This window comes from Mauremys reevesii, linkage group 8 (assembly GCF_016161935.1).
Source record: "Mauremys reevesii isolate NIE-2019 linkage group 8, ASM1616193v1, whole genome shotgun sequence".
NCBI lineage: Eukaryota > Metazoa > Chordata > Testudines > Geoemydidae > Mauremys > Mauremys reevesii.
In genome coordinates this window covers 31,748,367-31,774,007 of record NC_052630.1, presented here as the reverse complement: position 1 = coordinate 31,774,007, position 25,641 = coordinate 31,748,367, and the positions used below count along the sequence as shown (strand labels likewise).

The 25,641-nt window shown below is 45.3% G+C and overlaps 1 protein-coding gene across 4 annotated transcripts in view; it reads right to left on the bottom strand.

Moving 5' to 3' along the window:
* Positions 1-25,641, bottom strand: part of RANBP17 (RAN binding protein 17) — a 265,755-nt gene that overhangs the window by 10,680 nt on the left and 229,434 nt on the right. For all 4 annotated transcript variants that reach the window (XM_039484081.1, XM_039484083.1, XM_039484082.1 and 1 more), the window contains one exon: positions 834-932. In XM_039484081.1, the coding sequence (XP_039340015.1) occupies positions 834-932 (99 nt within the window). The remainder of the gene's footprint in view (positions 1-833; positions 933-25,641) is intronic.

The window sequence follows — 25,641 nt, the reverse complement described above, 5'->3', positions numbered from 1 at the left end:
TGGAAGGGACCTTGAAAGGTCATTGAGTCCAGCCCCCTGCCTTCACTAGCAGGACCAATTTTTGCCCCAGATCCCTAAGTGACCCCCTCAAGGATTGAACTCACAACCCTGGGTTTAGCAGGCCAATGCTCAAACCACTGAGCTATCCCTCCCCCTGTAAAAATTACCTAAAAACTGGTGTGCATTAAGGGTCAGACACAGGAAAGAATGTTTTAGTTTGTTAAAGTCTTGAAACCTTTGTAAGTCTATGAGCAAATGCAACTTTATGTCCAGTAAGATACATGTTAATTACTGAGCAAATATGGTGAATGCAAAGAGCAAACATGACAAAATCTGAACACTCTTCTGTTTTGTAGCTAGCATCCCCTAGAACTGTGCTTAAAGGGACAATGCCAGCTTGTTTAGTCACCCAAATGTAGGTTTTGTTACCAATCAACACCATCAGGTTTGGCAATGCATAGTATTAAAAGGGATGTTTAAAACCCCTTTCTTTTTTTTGCTGATAATTTTAGTTTTATTTTTGCCTGCAATTAAAACATTTCCAGCACCATTCACAACACAAATGCTACTGCACTGGCCTAATGCACAAGAAGCAGCAATTGATTAAAAATTGACTAGCTTCACTGCCCAAGCTGAGGGAAATGCAAAAAGTAAACAAACAGCATAAATTGTGAAAATTAATTACATTTAAAAAATTCAGTTTCAACACCAAAAATAAGATTTAATAGTATTTACCTTAAGCTTCTCGGCAGAGGATTTTATTTCAGCCAGATGGGCAGACACAATAGTGAGCATGTGCAGAATGAATCTGGTAGCATTTCTGCAATACTTACTTTCTCATTGAGAAGTATAAGCCCTAGCAGTGGTCTGGACACAGACCACTGGTTTCTGCAGTCCTCAAAAATGATGGTGTTCATCAGAATCGACATCATCTGAAAGAAAATGCATTTTATTTTGCATTAGTTTGTATATTTTGTGCTGTAATGTGTGATTTGGTCACAAGGATTTTAACTAATGACTGCCCAGAAAAATAAATGATCCATTTGCAAACAATGTTGAACTCCTCCTTGGCATCATGTGTGTGCCCAACTACGTTATACCCTTTTCTACACAATTCACTCTTGTATAATTATTCCCATACCCAAGAGATGCCATGATCAGTGGAAAGTTCTAGAAAAATGGCATCCAAGGTTTGTTTAAAGAAAAAACTAACCAGAAAACAGCCTACAACATGACTTGACATTTAACCCTGTTCAGACAGCTGGGATGATTTGTATCACATGCAGACTTCACTACAGTGACCTGTGCCTTTGCCCCCTTGTGGATGGATCACTTCAGTGTGTTCTGTCTAGTGCTGATCTTTATCACTACTCATACACTTCAGATGATGTGGAAAATGGCTGCCAAAAAGTCACACCTATGCTTAAGTAATCTGCACTAGCTCCAGATCCGTTTTCAGGTGCCACTCCAAGTGCTGCTTTTAACCTTAAATTGGATGGGTCTTTGTTACCTCAGCGACCACCCTTTTCTTGTGGGATACTTCAGTGATCAGCTGGGGCACCTGAGTTGAAAGGGCCCTAATTTTGTGAAGGCAAAAGCAAAGACAGAGAGCTTGTCTACAGGAATATTTAGTTTGCAGCAAGCTTGGATGTAAATCTCTCCCCCACTAGGCTGCTGCACACTAACTGTTCATGTGGACCCTGCTGATGTGCATTAACAGTTCTTTAGTGTGCATTGATCTAGTCCCATTTCAAAGTGGGCGAGATCAAAGGGCACTCAAACTTTTAGTGCATCAGCAGGCTTCAAACAGCTTCTAAGTGTGCAGCAGATTACTGAAGGGTAGATTTACACCTCAGCTTTCCGTGAACTAAATGTTAATGTAGACAAGCTCTAAATCAAGAGAGACTTAGGTACTGTTCCCAACTCTGCCACTTACTTGGCATGTGAACTTCAGCAAGTCATTTCACCCCTGTGCCTCAGTTTCCCATTCTATATAAAGGAGATAATGGTATTTACCCAGCTTTGTAAAGCACTTGGACATCTAGGAACACAAAGCACTAAGTATTATTACTATTAATCCAGGAAGGGTTGGAGGCAGGGCATTCACAATGTGGGGGTCTCAGTTATGGAATTCATTGTCTCTATTGGCTTGCCGGAGCCACAAGTGGCTTCCTTTCAGGTAATAATGCAAGGCTTATTAGCTCTCCCAGGTGTTTTCCAAGTTTGGCTGCAAAGCCTATTACATCTCCCAGGCTTTTGCTGGGAGGGGTGAGGTTCTATTTTGGGGCAGGAGGTATCTGGGAAAGCCTTATTGTTGGGTATTGAGTTATCATTGTTATTTGTAGCTTTTGTAGAGATTGTTTGTGCACCTGGTGCATTGGATGAGCCTGACTTTAATAAAACAAAATAAATAAAATAAGCAAAGAAACCATTTGATGATAAAATGCCCTACGATCTTCTGGAAACACATTAGAGCCCAAAATGCTAAGGGGCACAACACACACGAATCTAAAAAGTGTCTGGTTGGGATTAGACAGAGTGAAAATTCGAAAAATGCCACCAACAAAGAACTTGACTCACATTTGTAAAATATCTACTAGCCCTAAAACCAAATACACAAGGAGAATGTGGAAAATCATTAAATCGTTTCTTCTAGGCCAATGAGTAGCTATGAGCAGAGTCCCCAGAGAACTGCCACACTGCAAACCAGCCTGTAATAACTGACCAAGGCTAAGTCAAACAACATGTTTCATTAAATGAAAAAAGATGAATCCCAGCACTACAAATCACTTGGAACAAGGAGATAGCCAAAAATTACTTGAAATTTTCATGCTAGGAGCACAAAATGTGGCATGGGAAAGGCTAATCCATCACTTTGCTTTTCTATAACATGCATATGTCAAACTACTTTTCAATTTCCCAGGATAAAGACAATAGTTCAATTAATGCAAACACTAAAAACCACTGGAGAAGTAATGACAGGAACTTTGCTGGTCCTGAAACATGAACAGCAGCAATAATAATTCCTCATAACGCTATAGCATCTTTCATCAGGGGATCTTACAGCAAGCACTTGAAAATACAAGGGAAATCTTTCAGGGGCAGAATAGAATTACCCGGGTTTGGATTCAACCAGGACATCAGGATTGATACATCCTTACTTTTTAGGAAATGGGCCACTGGATATGAAATGGCTGCCATTGGATATGAATTAGGCTTTTAGTATTAAGCCTAATTCGAAAGATGGCACCTTCAGGAGCAGAATTCATCCTACTACCAATCCTGTGGCAATTGTTCAATACTGACTGAGAGGGAAGAGTGCCATCTACTAAACCTCCAATACCATATCACACAACACCCGGGCGTTTCTTTGAGATTTCAAGTTCCAAACTATGTTGGTACAAAAATAATAAAGTAGGGAGGCAAAATGCATACCCTAGTGAAGCTGCTGGCCATAATCAGCAAAGAAGCTCACAGTGAAAGCCAAATGGAGCCATTATAGGACAGGCCCAACCTTCTCTACAAGAAGGCTCTGCCCTCAGTACTTGGTGTGTGTGTTAGTGGTCTGTCCCTACTTACCTGGGTACAAGCTACATCCATCCCTTCGTTTGGGGAGAGCTGCCAGTTTTTGGTTCAGTTTAACCAACACCTGCCTCAGATAATACAATGCCATTAGGAAGGACAGATATACAGCTTCTTCATGGACTGACTAGCAAGACTGGAGCTACAGCTTTTCCTTTCAGACATCATGTGCATCACTAATTTGGGAGGGTTTCTTCTACAACATTATGGCTTCCATGAGCCAGAATCTGGTATAAACACTTTAAAGTACAGGTGTTCAAGTTGCACTGGAACCGAAACAACTTCTGGAGTGTCTGAGGAAAGCACTGAAGTGATGTCCTCTATGCCCATGGAGTAATCCAAATACAAGTATTGATGTTAGCAATATGTATGGAACTGGCTGAATCAGCCATTTTCTTACAATAAAATTAGCTATAACTAGTATTTTTGAATTACTTGGGTGACAAAAACAAACACGGTTGAAGGAAGAGGAATCTAGTTATCACTTAAACTAGAACCAACCCCCTCATCCTTCCAGTCATGTACGCTAAAGAAGGGACTGACACAGCAAGTTAGAATTGCTGCTCTAGAACTGAGCTGCAGATATTAAAATTTTTCGGCTGCACTAACTGATTGAAGAATGATATACCACAGAGTCCATCGAGAATAAATAAGTGTCACAACAACAACAAGGCAGCTCTGCGCTTCTACATCACAGTTCATTTGAGTCTTGTAAAGTGCTTTCCAAATATCAATTTACCTCCCCGCACTCCTGTGAGGGAGGCCAGCATTATCCCATTTCACAGAGGGTACAGAGGGTATGCGATTCAGGGTGTGACTGCAGCTCATGTAGACGTACCCAGGCTAGCTTTAAACTAGCCAGTTTGGGTACCAGAGCAGTGAAACTGTAAATGACCGCCCACAACTCTGGGGAAATACTGGTGTGGATAACCTGCGCTGACGCCTGTACTGCTGTAGCTTCAATGCTACTGGTACCTGAACTAGCTCGACTGAAGTTAGCTAGGGTATGTCTATATGAGCTGCAATCACACCCTGTGAATGCAGTGTGGACATACCAATAAGGCTGCAAAGCAGTTCAGTGACAAAGCCAGGAACAGAGCCCAGGAGTCCGGATCCAACTATTGATACCACTTTATTTGGTCCAATAATGATTCTCCCGAAATGCAGTGATGGGAATTGTGGGAGTAGGGATGCATTTTTCCAGCAACGCTAACGCTTCAGAGTCTCTTTCTTGGGTGCTGGAGGAAAAGCTCCCAAAGACATCCCTCATTATAAAAATTCATTCCCAAGGACACATAAGCTGCCTTTCTATTAAAGAGCCTTTTTTGCTGCTTCATGTTATCAGCAGAACAGCACTTGCATCACAGCAGAGCCTATAACTCATTTCTCTCTCTCTTATGTTAGTATGAATATTTTATTCTATAGCAACTAATCACATTTTAACATGCTTAAGAAGTACATTATGTAAGCTCAGAGACAGCATTATGTAATAGAAAACAACACTTTGCCAAGGATTCAGTACATTTCTAAAAACTCAAACAGCTTTTAATCAAACACTTGGCTGTTAAGGAAATTTCAAATATTACAAATATTCAGATTTTGTAGCTCTGCACACAAGGTTTTTCTGAGTGTTTGTCTCTTAGGCTCCAGAGAACCACCTCCTAATTTAGAAACCATGAATACTAATTTCCATTGGCAATGGAGCTTTCACTCCTTCCTTCACCAACACCTCCCTCTTCAGCAAGTATATGGAGCATCTTTTTCTAATAAACTGTAGTGGGCACTAACTGCTCGAAAATTGTGAACCAGTCTGCATTATCTTGCTCCACAAATTATGGGACTGCCTTAAAATAATGATAGTTTTAAAAAATATAATTAATTTAGAGTTCTTTATATTTGCTTTTGTGTTACTCAGGTCGGAGGGTACATTCAGGTCACACTTTCACATTTTTCTTTGCAACCAAGAGGGCTAGATTCAGACTTTTTTTTTGTTTAAACTGAGATTCTCATGCAATATCTGAATTCTAGCAGTTGAGGCCTTAAGAAAAATCCCAGAATATCATGAAACTTGTGATAAAATCATGAGAGTTGCCAACACTGAGTCTGGCCTGGGTACAGTCCTCAGAGTAGTCTAGCTTTTTTGCTTCATTTGGGGGAAAATTAAGGTATATATACGATTGAAAAGCCACTCTTGGCGTCCCAGTCCCAGGACATACATATGAATTGAAATATGCATGCAGCTGTTTCAGCAGACTGAAACACGATTTGCTATAAACTCTCTCAATCTACTTCTGTCACAGGTTATGTCTATTGTTTGCATATTACTGGCTAAGAGATAGGTCTATTCTCTCACCCTCACACCCACACAAGCAGGACAGAGATACGGAACACTAACAGTCTTGCAAATACTTATTCGTGGGGTGTGGCATTTTGCATGGTTCACCTGACACACATGCCTTTGAATACATGATCCAAATGAACAATCACCTTCCAGCCACAATTAATTAAAAGAACATCTGATGCCAATATATTTGCAAATTTGTTCTGACACTGTAAATGATTTACAAATTAGTTCTAAATGCTACATTTTCTAGTAAGTAGGGCAATTTGTTTCCTTCACTATGATCTCCTCGAGTCGACACACTGAGTAGAAACAAACATGATACTATTCAAATTTAATACACATTATCACTTGAGTATAATTAACTGATTGCTCTTTGCTGATGAAGTACATATCAGTTATGGTTGGAGCTAAATGAAACAGTACAAACCTGGCTATAATCTACCTAATCAGGCTGAGTGACACAATCACCCTATCTTACTTCTGTCAGGCATATAGAGTAAATAAATCCTTAAGTGCAGCATTGTCTGCTGGTCCACTGTTTACTTTCTGAAGTATAAATTCAAAGGATGAAGTATTTAGAAAGAAAATTTCCATGACTGCTTGTCCCAGCCTGATATAAGGCAAGAGGGAGGGTTATTGGTAAGTTTGGTAGCTGTTCAGTGCGCACTTTCCTTGCGTAAGTCAACAGCAAAAATGAGTCAACAGTTTCACCATATCTGCACATCACAAAATCACCACAGAACTGGCAGTTCCCTCTGAAAGGAACCCAAGGTAAGACTAGCAGGGGGTACTGCAGGTCAGAGTACAGGTATCATGTCAGAACTGCATGGGGAAGTTTGCACAGAGTCTGCAGTTAATGAACTCATCTCAAATCCAGCATACAATGTGAGCCCTTCCCATTTACAAAACTATAACCACCTGGAGTAGTTTTAAAATCTCTATTTTCCTCATTGTAAATTTGCAAGCAAAAAAATGGAGTTTTACAGTTGTTCTGGGTGTTTTAATTTTTCCATTATTTCAGATGCTCAATATCCCCTCCAAATTCAATATTTAAAACAGTTTGGGCCTGATTCTGAAAGCCTCTCTGACATGCAATAGTATCTTACTTCATCAGTGGTCCCAATGAAATTAATGGAACTAATCATGGAGTGAGGAGTTACTAACCTCAAGTATCAGAGTCTGGCTCTTTCTCTGGGAAAGAATTATCTACAGTACATATGTCACCACTTACTCAGGAGAAGATACATTCAGAATGATAGCTCCAGGTTAATTAATGAAAACTGTGTGCAATGTGCCTATTCTTAATATTACCACACACATCACACAGCAAATAGTTTTACTTTTCCTCTGTCGAAATAAACTGTAATAAATTATTCATTTCAATGGCAGCGAAATGTAGATCAACGGGATAAAATGGACTATGTGAGGTGAAAGCTCACTTTCATCTCCACATTATGTATTTGAAACTTTTGGCTAGTAGTAAATTGCCTTTCAAATGGTTGACAAGCTTGTAAAGCAGATGTTTGCACTGCATTAGAAAGTAAATACAACAGAGCTGGGAAAAATGGAAGCTGTTATATTCTTGCAAATGTGCCATTCAGGACTCAACATTGTCCCCACAAATTAGGGGGGCACAAACACCAAATTTAAACTTTTGTAATTTGCTGTAGATGTTTTAATATGGTGGCACATATGTGCTAGATCCCATCTAAGTACTGCCTGCATCTGCACTGTTCATTTGAAGGGGTGTGACACAGGGCATAGCCACACCTTATCAGAATGTGGGGAGGGGAAAGGCTTATGGGTGATGTACATCACCTATCATATGGGTGGTCAGTCTCATGGATGACATAACATCATCTAGTAGAAGAGGAAGAGCTCTCCTGGGTGGTGCAGCCTCCCCTGTCATGAAAGAATAAATCTCATGGCGTGGTCTAATTTTGGCTTCTGTGAGGGTTAAATATCATGAGCGACAGTCTTAACTTTGGCAACAGGAAGAAGGCTGAAGAGTGAAGTAACTTCTCTTTCTGCATGGGAGGCGGAATAAGATTTATTAGTTTAATTATTCACTTCCAATATGTATTGCCTGGCTTCTGTCTACACTGAATTTCATGTAAGTCCTCTGTTGACTGTCACTTACTCACATGCTGCCTGAAGTGCTAGATTTTGTATCTGGATATCTGATGTGGCTGACAGATGTTTACAAACCCATGTATCTGCACAGCTTCCTTTTGCCTACCCATCTGTGCAGCAAATTATTCTACCTCGGGGCTGGAATAACTTACACTCACAAAATGAACTCTGTAGCTGCCTTTTTCCGATGGTGGTATTCAGCAGTCTTCAGCTTGGACATTATGATGATCACTTCAAATTAATTCCTTCCCCTATTTGAGAGGCCATTTCCAGTACAGTGGCCATGAGGATATAAAAGGTCCACAGCATTATTAAGGGATGACAGAGTTCTGATAGAACAGGTTTTTAGTACGGAGCCCTTGATTGCACAACTTATTACACTTTGCAGACATTTGTGTGTGGAGCAGGGAACAGAGTTGAGCTCTTTAGATATCTTTACCAGAAATTAACAAAAAAACGATTACCTACTGTCACGGAGTGTGGGGGAGTCAGGGCTCTGCACCCAGTGGTGAGCTGGAGCCGGTTCGCACCGGTTCGCAGGAACCGGTTGTTAAATTTAGAAGCCTTTTTAGAGCGGCTCCGGCCCGGCTCGGAGAGTCGGGCCCCGCGGCGCTGATCCCGGTGCCGGCCGAGTGGCTCCGGCCCAGCCCGGCTCGAGGAGTCGGGCCCCGTGGCGCCGATCCCGGTGCCGGCCGAGCGGCTCCAGCCTGGCCCGGCTCGGGGAGTCGGGCCCTGTGGCGCTGGTCCTGGCCAAGCGCTCCGGCCCGGGGAGTCGAGCCCCGCAGCGCCGGTCCCGGTGCCGGCCGAGCGGCTCCAGCCGGGCCCGGGGAGTCGGGCCCTGTGGCGCCGGTCCCGGTGCCGGCCAAGCGCTCCGGCCCGGCCCGGGGAGTCGGACCCCGCGGCGCCGGTCCCAGTGCCGGCCGAGCGGCTCCAGCCTGGCCCGGGGAGTCGGGCCCCGTGGCGCCGGTCCCGGTCCTGGCGAAGCGGACCTGGTCCCGGCCCCAGGCAGTGTGGTAAGGGGGCAGGGAGCAGGGAAGGGGTGTTCGGTGGGTTGAGAGGGTGTGGATAGGGGTCAGGGCGGTCAGAGGGCATAACAGGGGGATTGAATGAGGTCAAGGGTCCCGGGGGGAAGTCAGGAAGGAGCAGGGGTTGGATGAGGTGATGGGGTGCAGTCAGGGACAGAGAGAAGGGGTGGTTGGATGGGGTAGGGGTCCCGGGGGGCCATCAAGAATGAAAGGAGGGGTTGGATGGGGCGGCAGGGGACAGTCAGGGGACAGGGAGGGGGGGATGGGTCAGGGTTCCCGGGATGGTGTGTGTCAAGGAACATGGGGGGTTGGATGGGGCACGATCCCTCGGGGGGGGGGCACGACCCCCTCGTGAGGTGAGGAGGAGGGAACCTGTTAATATTTTGGCAGCTCATCACTGCCTGCACCCCACACTTCCTGCGATTCACCGTGACTCTCAGCTAGCCAGTAAAACAGGTGGTTTATTAGACGACAGGAACACGGTCCCAAGCAGGGCTTGTAGGTAAACCAGAACCCTCTAGCCAGGTCCCTTTGGGGGGCAAGGATCTTAGACTCCAGACTTGGGGTTCCCTGCCTCTTCCCAGCCAGCCCAAAACTGAAACCAAAAACCCTTTCAGCAGGCTCTCTCCTCCTCCTTCTCTCCCCCTCTCCCTTTGTCCAGTGTCGACTCGCCCCACCCCCCTTCCTGCCTCAGGTTACAGGCTCAGGTACCATCCCTCACCTAAAGTCATCCCCTGCTCTCCCATCCCCCATGTAGACAGTCCTAGTAAAACTAAACGACATTCTCAGGTCAATCCACCCCGCTCTCTACTGTGTCACACCTACCTTATAGTAACTGTTGTTCTTCAAGATGTGTTGCTCATGTCCATTCCATTCTAGGTGAGTGCGTGCCCATGTGCACAGTCGTTGGGAGATTTTTTCCTTAGCAGTATCCGTAGGGTTGACAGTAGCGCCTCCTTGAGTGCCGAGCTCGTGCGTTGGTATATTAGGCACTGCTAACCCTACACCCTCTCAGTTCCTTCTTGCTGGCATCTCCGACACAGGGGCAGGAGGGCGGGTAATGGAATGGACATGAGCAACACATCTTGAAGAACAATAGTTACAAAAAGGTAGGTAACCATTTTTCCTTCTTTGATTGGTTGCCCATGTGTTGATTCCATTCTAGGAGACTCACAAGCAGTATCCTCGGAGGTGGACTCGGAGTTCACAGTCTAGTGGCTTGCAGTACTGCTCTACCAAAGCCAGCATCGTCCCGGGCCTGCTGGGTAATTGTGTAATAGGATGTAAAGGTGTGGACGGACGACCAGGTGGCCGCCCTACAGACGTCCTGGTTAGGTACCTGGGCTAGGCAAGCTGCCGAAGAGGCTTGTGCCCTGGTTAAGTGGGCAGTTACAATCACCGGAGGGGGCACCTTCGCCTGATCGTAGCAGCAGCAAATGCAGTGATCCAAGAAGAAATTCTTTGAGCAGACACCAGACGACCTTTCATCCTGTCGACCACTGCGATGAACAATTGCGTCGACTTGAGGAATGGCTTGCTCCTTTCAAGGCTAGTGCTCTCCTGACATCTAGGGAATGCAATCTATGCTCCTCCTCCTCTGACTTATGTGGCTTTGGAAAAAAGACAGGCAAGTAAATGTCCTGGCCTGGGTGAAACTGCGAGACCACCTTAGGCAGGAAAGCCGGGTGCGGCCGCAGCTGGACTTTGTCTTTGTAAAAGACCATATAGGGTGGTTCTGAGGTAAGCACCCTAATCTCAGAGACCCAGTAGAGGAAAGTCATTGCAACTAGGAACACAAATTTCCAGGAAAGAAGGAGAGAGCAGGAAGCCAGGGGCTCGAAGCAGGGGTCCCATGAGCTGTGACAGCACAAGATTCAGGTCCCATGGCAAGACAGGATTCCTAACGTGTGGGTAGAGTTGCTCGAGGCCTTTGAGGAAACTGGCAGTCATGTCCCGGGCGAAAACCAACCTACCCTTGAGCGATGGATGGAAGGCCGAAAGAGCGGCCAAGTGGACCTTGATAGATGAAAGGAACAGGCTTTGGAGCTTGAGACGCAGAAGGTAATCCAGGATTAACTGCAGCAAGGCTCGCTTGGGCCGAATGCCTTTATCCGAGGTCCAACAAGTGAACTGCTTCCATTTGGCCAAGTAGGTCGCTCTGGTGGAGGACTTTCTGCTGCCCAACTGGACCGGTTGGACAGCAAACACTCCTGCCTGTTTGCCAGAAGCAGGGAATGAGCGACAGGGGATGGATCACTTGATGATACCTGTTCTGTTCATTCCCTCTGGGGCACCTGGCACTGGCCACTGTCAGAAGACAGGATACTGGGTTAGATGGACCTTTGGTCTGATCCATTCTTATGTTCTCCGTATTTAACCATGCAGCAGCCAAGCCGTCAGCTGCAGCGCTGCCAGCTTCAGATGCAGATGACTGCCGTGGTTTTAGGAGAGCAGGTCTGGCCTGAGCAGCAGCTGTAACAGAGCAGCCACCGAGAGGTCCAGCAGTGTGCCAAGCTGGCGCTATGAGGATCACCTTTGCCCAGTCCTGCTTGATTTTCATGAGTACTCTGTGGCACTGGAGGGAAGGCATACAACAGAGCCTCTGATCACGGGAGCAAAAAAGTGTCTGACAGGGAACCTCTGTTGATCCCCCAAATCAAGCAGAAAATGTGGCATTTCCTGTTCTGCCTGGCCGCGAACAGGTTCACTCAGGGAGTCTCCCACCACTGGAAAATGAAGCTGACTATTTTCGGACGGAGGGACCACTCGTGGTGAGACAAGAATGTTCTGCTGAGGCCATCTACCAAAGCGTTCCTGGCCATGGGGAGGTGCGTGTTGGATGGATGCCGTGTTCCACACAGAAGTTCCAGAGCCTGATGGCGTCCTGGCAAAGGGCGGATGATCTGGCCCCGCCATGCTGTCCATCAGGACCTTGAGCACCCTGTTTTTTATGTGAGGTAGGAAGGCTTGGCAGGCCAGGTGAAGTGCTCTGAGCTCCCTGACAATGTATAGGGAGCCATTGTGACTTGACCAATGACCTTGCATGCTGAAATCGCCCAGGTGGGCTCCCCACCCCAGCGTCCGAAGCATCGGAGATGAGGTCACTGACAGGGATGGAGGGAAGGAAACCCCCTCCAACACCGATGCAGGATTCTACCATAATGTGGGTGATGACAGTATGTGGTCTGGGACCCTGACCCTCACATGGTCCATGCTGTGTCTGTGTAGACCAATGCCAGCCATGCCTGCAGGGGTCTGAGTTGGAGCTGCGCACACCGGACCACATAAGTGTAGGCTGACATGTGGCCCAACAATTGCAGGCACATGTGAGTGATGGTAAGAGGGTGGGTTTGCATGCACGAGATCAGGACTGCCTGGCTTGGAACCAAGCCCCGGGGAGGAAGGCTCTGGCCTGAGTAGAGTCGAGGACCACTCCAATGAACTCTATGTGTTGCACTGAATTAAGGTAGATTTCTTCTAGTTTATTAACAGCCCCAGGTGGAGCAAACCAGATCGAGATACTGCTGTAGCTGATCCTGGGACCGGCCCTTTATTAGCCAGTTGTCTAGGTATGGATAAATTTGCATGCCTTGGCACCTCAGGTAAGCGGCTACTGGCACTATGCGCTCTGTAAATACTCTCGGGGCTGACGAGAGACCGAAGGGCAGCGCCGTGAATTGAAAATGGTGGTGGCCCAATACAAAACGGAGGAAATGCCTGTGCCCCAGGAAAATGGAAATATGAGTCCTTCAAGTCGAGGGTGGCGTACCAGTCTTCCAGATCCAGGGAGGGAATAATAGAAGCCAGAGAGACCATGTGAAACTTTAACTTCTTGAGAGACTTGTTGAGCTGGCGCAGGTCCAGAATGCGTCTGAGGCCTCCGTTTGCTTTTGGGATTAGAAAATAGCCCTTCCTCTTTCATGTCTGGAAGGACCTCCTCCACCATCCCCAGGCACAGGAGGTTCTCGATATCATGAATGAATAGTTGCTCATGAGAAGGGTCCCTGAAGAGGGATGGGGAAGAGGGGTTGGAGGAAGGGTCGGCCATGAACTGTACGGTGTAGCCGAAGATATTATGTCAAGCACCCAGTGGTCTGAGGGGAGCCACAACCAGGCTGATTAAGGGATGCAGGCGGCTGAGAAAAGAACAGGGGAATGGATCCTGAGAAGTGACTGGGGCGCCGTCCTCAGGGGCACCCTTAAAATGCCTGCTTCTGGCTTCCATGGCCTCTGGAAGAACCAGGCTGGGCAGAGGAACGGGAAGGAAGGGTGCCACCACTTAAACTCTTTGTCTCTGTCCTTCTTCCTGTAGGAGCTGGACCGGGGGACACCCCAGGACCTCGACGGAGGCAGAGGAGGTGTGGGACAGAACAGCTTTCTAGCCTGCTGAGGGGTGTGTAGGTCCAAAGAATGGAGGGTGGCACGGAAGTTTTTAAGGCTGTGGAGTCGTCCATCAGTCAGTTCTGAGAAGACCCCTGCTCCCTCAAATGGGAGGACCTGAAAGGTCGTCTGCATCTCCTGGGACAGCCTGGAGGCCTGCAACCAGGAGCTGTACCTCATGACCACCACAAAGGCCACTGAGTCTGTACCATTCCACGCCATCCGAAGGGCACCTCTCACCACTGCTTTTGCCCTCTTCCAACAAGGTGACAAACTCCTGGGCTCTGTCCTGTGGAAGGCCCTTCTTCAACTTGCTGACGGAGTCCCACAAGACCTAGCAGGGCCTGATGGTTAGACACCCAAAATTGCAGGCTAGCTGTCGAATAAATTTTCCTGCCAAACAAGGCCAGACTCTTGGCATCTTCATTTTTTGGTGTGCCGCTCGCCTGTCCCTTTCATTGATGGCGGACACAACCAGGGCGGGTGGGTATACAGGTACTGGAGGGTGGGTATACGGGTACTGAAATCCCTTTGCCGGGACACAGTACTTCTTTTCCACCTTCTTGGAGGTAGGCAGAATGGAAGAGGGGGTCTGCCACACAGATTTGGCAATTTTAAGGACCCTGGGTGGACGGGCAATGCGACCCAGGTTGGGGTGGAGGAGGGTATGACATGAAAGAGGTTGTCAGACTCCTCTGCTAGCTCCTTGACCTCCAAGTTCAGGTTGGAAGCCACCCTTTTGAGCAGGGCTTGGTACTCCTCTTGAAGTCATTGGGGGGCTGCTCGTTTGCGAGGGGCCCACCACTGCTTTGTCCAGAGACAACAAAGATGATTGCACTGCAGGGGGAGGCGTGGTGTCCCCTTGCTCATCTAGAGATGGCTCCTTGGGTGTCAGGACCCGCTGTGCTGCTCCCCATGTCGGATTTGGCACCATGCTCTGATTGCAGTGCTGGCTGTGTCGGGGGAAGCTTGTTTGATGCAGCCTGGGAGGAACAGTGGGAGAACGGGACTGGCATAACAGGTTCACCCCACAGGTTCCAGTACTTCCATTGAGCGGGCCACTGCCCGAGCTGAACCAGTTTCATGGGCTAGTGGTGATTTGCCTTTTATAGGTCAGGGGCTGAACTCTCTTTCAGACTCGAACCATTGCCCTCCCAGTGACCAGGGTGGAGCTGTAGATGCCTGAGTCTGCTGACTGACCCTTGTCGGGAACCGCAAGGAGAGGGCAAGGACTGTTGCCTGCCCAAAGAGCAGTACTGGGGAGCTGGAGACTGGTGCAGCAACCAAGAACAAGCTAGCACCTGGGGGATCAACGCCTGGGAGATTGCCTAAGTGATGGTGATCTGTGCCATGGTGAACTCTGGTGGGAGGCCCGATGATATCGTGGGTACAGGAATTGGTGCTGTGACTCAGGTGTCCTGTGCCTTGTAGGTGGAGACCCTGGTATCAGGGACCTGTGTCTTCTAACCAGGGACTGAGAGTGCGGTGCCAGGGTCCAAGGCCGCTTTGATGGGGACCAACCACTCCAGTCCGGGGACTGGGGATGCGCTGCTGCTTTAGAGGGCTGTCGCATAACCAGCTTGCCCATAGATGCTGGGGCCTTAACTGGGCCCATCATCAGGCTTGGCGTCTGCGATGCTGGCTGGCCTACTTGCTCTTTGGCTGCCGGGTCCGCTTTGGGCACAGATGACCCTACTAGGGTTCAGGACCCGCTACTGCTCCCAGGAGTTGGTGGTGGGTCCTTGGCTGGGCTAGGGGGTCCAACTGCAGCGGTACCGCTGAGCTGCTCTGGGGCGGGCACGTGGCCTGCCCCCTTTCTCTGCGGTGCCGGCGGGTCCGTCAACTTCGACCACTTCTTAGGTACTGCAGAGGGGGAACGGTGCCTGGTGGATTCAGGTGCTGGCGATGCACTGTGCACCGATGCCGAAATGCCAGGCGAGGAATACGATCAAAAGGGCTCCGAGGTAGGATGAAGCGCAGCCTCCATGAAGAGGGCCCTCAGGCGGATATCCCACTCCTTTTGAGTTCTAGGGTGAAAGGTTTTGCAGATCCTGCTCTTGTTCTTTCTGTGGGACTCCCCCAAACACTTTGAACAGCTATTGTGGGGGTCACTAATGCGCATCGGCTGGCTGAACAATGAGCATGGCTTAAAGCCTGGGGAACAGGGTATGCCCCGCTGCGAGGCAAATTCCCAGCCGGGACTCTTAACTCCTAAACTACTACTCTAACACTTAACTTAATGGTCTAAGTACCTATCAACTAAAAACAAAGGAGACAGAATGATGGACTGTAAGAACTGCTAACACTCTTGCCATGCAAGACAAAGAGCTCAGACCAACTGTCATGGGCGGTAAGAAAGAACTGAGATGGCGTAGGGTCGGCGGCACTTAATATATCAATGCATGAGTGCGGCACTCAAGGGGGCGCTACAGCCGACCCTATGGATACCGCGAAGGCAAAAATCTCCAATGTCTGTGCACGTGGGCATGCACACACCTAGAATGGAATCGACAGGAACAAGCACTCAAAGAAGAACTCTTTCTCTCTCTGTCTTTCAGCGAAGCCAGGCCTTTGTCTCATACGGGTGATTCTTTGCACTCCTTTTGCACCAGTAGGACAGGAGCACCTACCCTTTCTGGATAACCATTCCTATCTGAGTGATGATGGGAATACAACTGTTTCAAGTACCAGCGTCTCTGGACAAATGAAAGGTTACAGACAATCTGATCCTCTCAGTAGCAGAGGACTGTAGTTTCACACACTTCCTAGGCCAATGCCCTCAACAGGAGTCTGTTTCTCTGTAAGTAAACTCGTCACTTGTCAGCATCTTCCCTCCCACCCTACAACTGTTGCTGGGACTTGCACTGTCCATCCCCCCTTAAGATGCTTGGACATAAGCTGTCTCCCCATTCTGTCCAGTGTTTTGGGAACTGCTACCCCCCTCCTCTAAGCTGCTAAAACTGTTGCAGGTTGTCCCCTGCCCACAAGCTGTTGAGATTTGGCGCATGAAGGCAGGTAGGAGAATTCTTCTCATTACGGCAGGATCTCTGCCTAGGTCTGTTTGTTCTCTGGTCTTCTGCCCCAACATTGCAGAACAGCCTCCCAAAGTTGCCTTCAAGCAGGGAGACAGGGTGAGGTCAGACAAAGTTTATTACTGACATTATCATTGAAAATAAACTGGAATAATTAATTTAAGAACAGTTTTGGGTTAATCTATAGAAGAGTTGAAAAGCAAGATGTGGAGGGGAGGCTCGGGTGTGAAAGCAGCACTAAGGTATGTCCTCACTATAGCTGGGATAGTGCCTCCCCACCCAGGTAGACAGACCTGCACTAGTTCTACTCAAGCTAGCAGGCTAAAAAGGGCAGTGTGGATACTGCTGCACAGGGGGCAGCTGGGGCTAGCCACCTGCGTATGGACCCAGGGGCCCAGGTGGGCTTTTACTCAGGCAGCTAGCCTCTGCCACAAGATCCACACTGCTGTTTTCAGCCTGCTACTTCCAACAGAGATGGTGCATCTGTCTACCTGGGATGGAAGGCATGCTCCCAGCAGCAATGTAGACATACCCTAAATGACTAGCCCAAGGTATCTCTGTGAGTTTGGGGCAAAGCAGTATATACAGCCCACCAGTCATGACTCCCAGTTCCCTCTCCAACCATTCAACAACACTCTCTTCCAAAATTATTATTATTTATTATCTGTATTATCATAGCATCTAGACAACCCAGTCATGGATCAAGTCCTCGATGTGCTAGGCACTGTACAAACACAGAACAAAAAGACAGTCTCTGCTCCAAAGAATTTACAATCTAAGGATAAGAGAACAGACACCAGATGGCTACAGATACAGAGAGTATAAGGAAACAAGACATTATCGGTCAGCACGAGAGACAGTGGTCTAAGCAAACTATGGTAATCCTACTTGATTACCATCTGCATCAGAGTAGCGCAACAGCATGTTATTTAGGGAAAAATGATCAAATTATTAATACCAATAAATTATCCAATACATTTAGCCCTTCTATTTTCAAATTGTTCACACATTGATCTTAATTTCTATAGAATGTATTTGTCATTTGCAACTATTTTAAAGAAATAATTAAGAACACGTTTGGTAAAGTAAATCAGTGATGAACTGCACTGTAACAGAAGCTATTCTAAATAAACATAGAAGACAGATAGGCGATAAAGATGGTAATAAGTAAGCTACTACGTTATCTTTTATAGTCACCACAACATTTCTTAGTGAATATCACTTTTCACAACAACAACAAAGGATAATAGCACAAGGCTATTTCATGCAGTCATCAAAACAAAGTGAACTGAATATTATATTTCCTCCTAAACACATTACCCCTGCAGTTTGACACTCAACATTTCAAGAGCTAGCGTCTCTCACAAGCTTCCTTCTGAATTTTTTCCGATGGACTTAAATCCTTTAAGTATCTATGGAAGATTATTTTACTTGTCATGCTAAAAAGATTTTGATGGGAGACTACACTAACTCTAATTAACTGATTAATTTTAAGGGGCACTCTGTGGGAGTTCAGCAGTAAACTAAGCTAACTTAAGGACCAGATTCTGTGGTTCCGGCTCTGTTTGTACTGCTGTGGTGGTGATGCAAAGGGACTGGATTCTGCTTGTAACTCACCAGCAGAGAATCCTTTCAGGGCAGAGCTGACTCCTATACAGGCTGTGCTGCCCACCAGCACAGGGCATTTGTGTCAGGGAAGAGAGGAGCATTGTGAAGGAGTGCTAAGCTTGATTAATACTTCACTGGAGTAAAAATCCCATAGAGATCACATTCCAGTGGCGTAAGTTAGAGCAGTTCTTAGGCTGCTTTAAACACACAACAGGGTCAAGCCACTGCAGAATCAGAGAGCTGTAACTGACCCTGCTTTCACCTTGAGGAGTTCAGACCCAAGGGAAAATTGAGCCCAAAATTTTTAAAGGCAGAATCTAAAAATCCATTTTTTCCCAAGAAGTAATTGGTGGAAAAATAATATATGAGGCTTTAAGAGAAATGTTTCTTAAATGAAGCTATCTGATAAAAAACAAAGTTAATGGTTTAAGCATGTCACTTTTAAAAAATAGTGTATTTGTTAAAAGTGAAACACAATCAAACATCTCTCTAAAATGAGATCGTAATAAAAGTACTAATGAAGAAAGTAACATGATTTATTAACAAATTGATACCGAGGCATCGCCAAACCAGAAGGGTGGTGGGAAGAGCTGAACCACTTAGCTGTAGTGTATCCAAGCCAAATTTAGACTTTCTTCATGGGAAATACTCTCTTATGAAATTATCCAGTGAACTACAGTGTGTCTCGCCTATATGCATATCTTCCCTTCAAAGTTACGCATTTTTCTAGTGAGCTTTTTGTGAGCTGTTAGAAGGATCTGAGAGCCTCCTATTGAAAATTTAATCTAATTTAAATGTATTTAGTTAGTATAATCTCTTAGAAGCTATGCAGCAAGAAGGAGAGGGGTGATAGGATTAGGTAAAGAAAAATACATAAGTTTTAGTGGACCATAGAGTCATGGAAATGCAGGACTGGAAGGGACATTGAGAAGTCATCAAGTCCAGCCCCCCATGCTGTGGCAGGACCAAGTAAACGGAGGCTATCCCTGACAGGTGTTTGTCCAACTTGTTTTTAAATGTGTCCCATGATGGGGACTCCACAACCTCCCTTTGAAGCCTGTTCCAGAGCTTAACCACCCTTATAGTTAGAAAGTTTTTCATAATGTCTAACCTAAATCTCCATGCTGCAGATTAAGTCCATTACTTTTCGTCCTACCTTCAATGGACCAGGAGAACAACCGATCACCTTCCTCTTTATAAAAGCCTGTTCCATATTGGAAAACTGTTATCAGGTCCCCGCGCCTCAGACCTCTTTTCTCAAGACAAAACATGTCTATTTTTTTTTTAAACTTTTCCTCATAGGTCAGGTTTTCTAAACTTTTAATCATTTTTGTTGTTCTCCTCTGGATTTTTTTTCCAATTTGTCCATCTTTCCTAAAGTGTGGTGCCCAGAACACCAGGACATAGTATTCCAGCTGGGGGCCTCACCAGTGCCCAGCAGAGTGAGACAATTACCTCCTGTGTCTTACACTCCTGTTAATACATCCCAGAATCATGGTAGCTTTTTTTGCAGCTGCATCATATTGATGACTCATATTCAGTTTATGGTCCACTATAACCCTCAGGTCCTTTTCAGCAAGCCATTAAAGAGCTCCTGATGGAGCCATATTGGCCTCTTACTATTCTTCCTATCTTTCCATTGCATCAGAATAGTTTGCAGTTGTGCCTTTAATATTGTCTCCTGGAGGAACTGCCAGATCTCTTGAACTCCTTTTCCCCTTAGATTTTCTTCCCATGGGACCTTATGCACCAGTTCTCTCAGCTTGTTAAAGTCTTCTTTTCTGATTTCCATTATCCTTATTCTGTTCCTCTCATTCCTTCCTATCCTTAGAATAAATTAAATCTGTCATTTCATGATCACAGTCAACGAAATTGCCAATGTCCAAACTATAATCCTAGTGGGATTCTCGGGTCCATGTCTTTTGTCACTGGAAACCAAATCTACCTTGATCACTACGGGCATCTGTTATCTGTTAATATTTGTCTCTTAGAAGTTTGGTTAAGACATTTGTGAAAGGGATCTCATGAAAATGGGTGACAGGGCTACAAAATGGCAAATGAAATTCAACACTGATAAGTGCACAGTAATGCCCATTGGAAAAAGCAATCCCAACTATCCATATATAATGATGGGTTCTAAATTAGCTATTAGACAACAAGGGTAACAGTATATTAAGAAACTATTAAGAAAGGGATGGAAAATAAGATAGAAAATATCATAATGACACTACATAAATTCATGGAGCATCCACACCTTGAATGCTGTGTCCAGTTCTGGTTGCCCTATCTCAAAAAAGTACAGAGTGGAACTGTAAGAGGTTGAGAAGGGAAACAATGATGTCCAATGGTATGGAAGTACTTCCTTCCGTTTGTTTTGAACCTGCTGCATATTAATTTCATTGGGTGACCCCTGGTTCTTGTGTTATCTGAAGGGGTAAATATCACTTCGTTATTCACTTTCTCCACACCATTCATGATTTTATAGCCCTCTAATATACCCTCCTTTACTCCTCTGCGTAGTCATCCCTTTTCCAAGCTGAACAGTCCCATGTCTAACCCAGTATGGCAGCCCTTACATTCTTATTTGCCACTAAAGGTATTAATAGTCACATAATGGACTTATCTTCCCCCTTGAAAGGAGAAGGTATCCAATATCAAGGTGCCTTTTACTTGTTCTCTTGCACGGGAGACCTGTGTTTCTCCTATTTAGCTGTGCCCTGTATACGAATGAGAGGGGCCTCAGCTAATACACAGTTGTGAAGGTTTGATTAGGAGGCAGAGCTCCTTAAGTCTCTTTCGTAGTGCAGTGAACGGATCATGGTTCCACACAATACTGAACTTATTCAGTGTACATGGACTTTTGAAAACTGTGTGCCTGGTGCAGAAAGTTTTCCACAACACTACAGCCTTTCCTTACCTGGTGCAAAAAGTTTTCCAGATTATGTACTGAACAGAGAAGGGCTCTGTAACAGTCCTTGCCGCACTGACTACTGCATCTCTACATGAGCCTACTCCTATTCACTATGCACCTTGCACTGAGCAGGACAATCCAGTGGTGTCCAATAGCAACTAAGCAACCTTCTATGCAAGTGTTTACCCAGAAATTTCAACTTGATTTGTTGGAGTAAGTTGATTTTTGTTCACAGAGAATCTACCTCAGCATTCACTTGGCAAAAATATCTGTCAGTGGCAGATCATCAGTTAAGTGGTAAAAAACACAAAAGGGAGAGTCACTGTTCCTTACCCATTTTGGTATAATACTGTATTATTTCTAGACAGAAAATACCACTGCTAATTGGATTTTGGAAACCACACTGCCCTGCCAAAATGGGTGGCACTATTTGCAACATTGGTTCAAACCTGCTAAATGGCAATGATCATATTTTTTTCAAACTAGCACTGAAATGTTCTTCTGAAGTCTTTGCGTTATGTAACAAATGAATGAAGTATGGCAAAAGTTAAACATTTTTAAAGTGTTCAAGTATTACAATGCATTGCAAAAACAAAGAATAAATATTTGTTACACTTTTCTGTGTATGTATTTGCTATTTTGGAAATATTTATATAACATACAAAGACAAGCTTATTGAGAAATACAGCCTGTTTTTTTATTCTGTAATTGAAAAATGTTGGCTTATTTTTTCACGCAAAAGCAATGAATGGTAAGCAATACATGATAAATACACAATAAACGTATAAATATGATGGTAAAACATCATCCTAATGATTTCATTTAATTATCCTGAAATGCATTCTATTTAATATTCACTACTCAAAAGCCAATTTAAAAGTGAAAGAGGTGATGGGACTTATTCAGAAGGACGGACTGTCATTCATTGCAATAGTTATCTAATATACAGAAGTTAATAAAGCAGATTAATCTACAAGTCCCTTTAAGCCATCACTGAGTTTAGAACAACTGCCTCTTTGACCTTTAACCCTCCTGCTGTGCACCAGTAGCAGGTGCCAGCTGCACTAAAATTATGGCTGACGTGTTTTAACGCAAAGTCTTTTCTTACTTTGCTTCTGACCAGCAGCTGACCCTGCAGGAGTGATTGTTTCATGTGCTGGCCTAAAGGCTACATAAACCAGTAACTGATAAACAAAAGCATACATACACCAGCTGCCTAGCCTTAGGGTACACATCCTACACTGACACCTCTAGCAGTTTATCCTGCAAGCCAAATTATGGCTTTTTGTTTCCATACATGCATTCTGTACAATACTTGTTACTTCATGGAACTAAACTTCCATCCAGCCCAAGACCTGCCTGTGTTAACTTTGTCTCAATCTGAATGATTAGGAAGAGATTCTCATTTTGATTTAGCACCTTTAATAAGAGCATGCAATCTTCGGGTACATAGATAATAAAACTTAATTATGTAGTTTAGTGTTAAAATTCTTAAAATCAAATGCTTTAATTCATATCTAATATTGAATCAAGGCATAGCACTAAACAAAACAGCACCAGAAAGAGGACTAGGCTCCTGTGTATTTTTCTAATTTCATAATTAACAGCACTCCAGTGTAGTGATAACTGGATGGTTAGCATTACATTTTATATTGAAGTTACTGATGCATCTACATATATGCAGTTAGAGCTAGGTATAAAGCAAACAAAACCATATTTTTCATTAAGATGAGATGGCTCTGACATAGTTATCTTACTGATACAAATTACACAAGCACAAAAACAATCTGAATAATGATTAAATGCAGTTATGTACATGGAAGACTACTAGTGTACATGTTAACATATTTAAATGGTTTTCCTTCATTAAAAAAATTATATATGATATTAAACCATCAATCAAAGCTGAAACACTAGAGTCTAAATGTATTGTCACTGGTTAAAATAAATGACTTTGAGACTGAATTTTGGCTCGCTCAATATGGTGTCTTTTCTGTTGCTTAGCCACCCAAGTCTCTGCTGGCTTGGGCTACATCTGGTATATTTCCATCCCTTTCAATTAATAAAGCAAGTTATGATACTATTGGATCACAGTTTTAAGCTGTGCTAAGAGGCTGAAAACAGATGTCCTTGTGAAAATCTCTCATTGTTGTATCAAGTCATTTAGGGCTCAATTCTGCCAGCCTTATTCCAGCAAAGCATTTAAGCATATGCTTAACTTTAAACACAGAAACAGTTTCACTTCAGTGGGACTATTCAGGCACTTAAAATTAAGCACGTGCTTAAATACTTGACTGGATTGGGGTGCGAAAGTGCTCAGCACTTTTCAGAACTGAACCCTCTGAGTATTATTCTATTTCCTTTTAATTACATATGCATACGCTGGAGTCTCCCCAGGGATTTTTCTGCATGGTCCAAAGAGTATGTGTTATAAATCTCCTCAATGTTTTTATTTTGTTTAGTGTGAGTGGCTCCACACTGGCTATATACTTTATTGAAGTCTACGGGAAAAACAAATACCACATAATTAAATGTATTAAAAGAAGGAAAATGGCAATTTGGAAGGCACTTTTGATTTTAATAATATCCAGATCTGCCTTTAGTTACAACTAGATATTGCATTCTTTACTTTCCTGTCCTAAGCTGTTGCTCAATGTAGCTTTACTGTTTATGTTATTTAGATTTTTTTTAGTTACCTAATCAAAGCTCTGAGCACCTGTGCAACATTAAAACATATAAAATTAAACACCATGACCCATATAATCTACCCATCATACAACTGTAGTCCTCCTCCATCAACAGGACTGGCTCTAGGCACAAGCAAACCAAGCACGTGCTTGGGGCGGCACAATTCCAGGGGTAGCATTTCTTTTTTTTTCCTTCGGCAGTTGTGCTCTTGGAGTTTTTTCTTCTTTTTTTGCTTGGGGCTGCAAAAAACCTAGAGCCGGCCCTGCCCATCAACTGCCCCAAATACCTCAAAACACCCTTCAAAGAAAAGCCCAAGAAAACAGATGAGCATTAAAACGTGCCTGAAATCCAGCTCTGTTGAACAATTCCACATCCTACTTTAGAGATGGCCATATTTCTGTGGTGGGGAAAGTGACTCTGATATATTCTTTACTCACCTTACAAGGTTGTGAGAATTAATTCATTAGTGTTTGTAAATGTCTTTAAGATCTTTGGGGGAAAGTGGCTATAAAAGTAGACAATCGCAAAGGTCAAATGCAGATGATGCCTGAACATTCTCAGATGGGACTAGCATGCTACCTTCAGAACAATTTTACAGGACGGGCATAATTTAAAATACAAATATTTCTAGTTCAAAAACCAAAGAACAGCTCTTCCACTGATAAGCTAAGAGGTTGAGCAAAAGACACCAACACCTCAAAACATGAATGTTAAGTTGTTGTTTATGGCACTATACCTGTTCTTGAGTCCCTAGCTCATATTTGTGCTTTTAGGTTCCCATCTACTTATTTAAAAATAATGTTGCTATGTGACAGACCAAAGAAAACAGAAAGGGAAGTGGTGTCCCCTTTAATCACAAGGCCACACTTCTTCTCTAGGCTAAAGAAAAAGGATTGGTCCCTCCGTGATTATGGCAACACATATATTTAGTGAATTATAGTCAATGACTGAATCACCTGAATTCATGGTGCACAACCACTCACTGAGAATTTTATAAGGGAAGATTTGTTGTGAAATATTTCATGGCCAGTTTGGAATCAGAAATCTACACTCAAGATACCCCTTCTATGCTTCTAAACTCAGGGCCGGTGGAAGGAAGTTTTGTGCCCTAGGCAAAACTTCCACCTTGCACCCCCTCTCCATGGCAGCTAAACACGCCCACCTGCCCCTCCCATCAGAGGAGTCCCCCCCGCGACAGCTAACCACACCCACCTGCCCCTCCCAACAGAGGAGCCCCTTCCGTGGCAGCTAACCCCACCCACCCTCACCTGGGGAGCCCCCCCTGCAGCAGCTACCCCCCTGCAGCTAACCCCGCCTGGGGAGCCCCCCTCCATGGCAGCTAACCCCGCCCGGGGTGCCCCACCCACTCTGCAGCAGCTAACCCCGCCTAGGGAGCCCCCCACACTCTGCAGCCGCGAACCCTGCCTGGGTGGCCCCGCCCCCGGGGTGCTAACCCCGCCCCCTCCACGGCAGCTAACACCGCCCCCCCCCCACGGCAGCTAACACTGCCCGCCGTGGCAGCTAACCTCCGCTGAGCATGCCAGCGCTGCTCTAATCCTCCTCCCCTCCCAGGCTTGCGGCGCCAATTGGAGGAGAATTAGAGCAGGGGCTGTGTGCTCAGCGGAGGAGGCAGAGTGGAGGTGATCTGGGGCAGGGAGCGGTTCTCCTGTGTGCCCCCCCCCCCGTTACTGCGGGCGGCCCTCCCCACACTCCCCGCCCCAGTTCACCTCCACTCCACCTCCTCGCCTGAGCAGGCTTTTAGGCGCCCTCAACCACTAGGCACCCTAGGCGGTCGCCCTAGTTTGCCTAGTGGTTGCGCTGGCCCTGTCTAAACTGGATACATGAACAATGAGACTTCTCCAACACAATGTCATGGCTAATTGTATACAACAAAATGAGGTGAAGCCATAAGATAAAAGACATCTTTCTCTTTTTAAG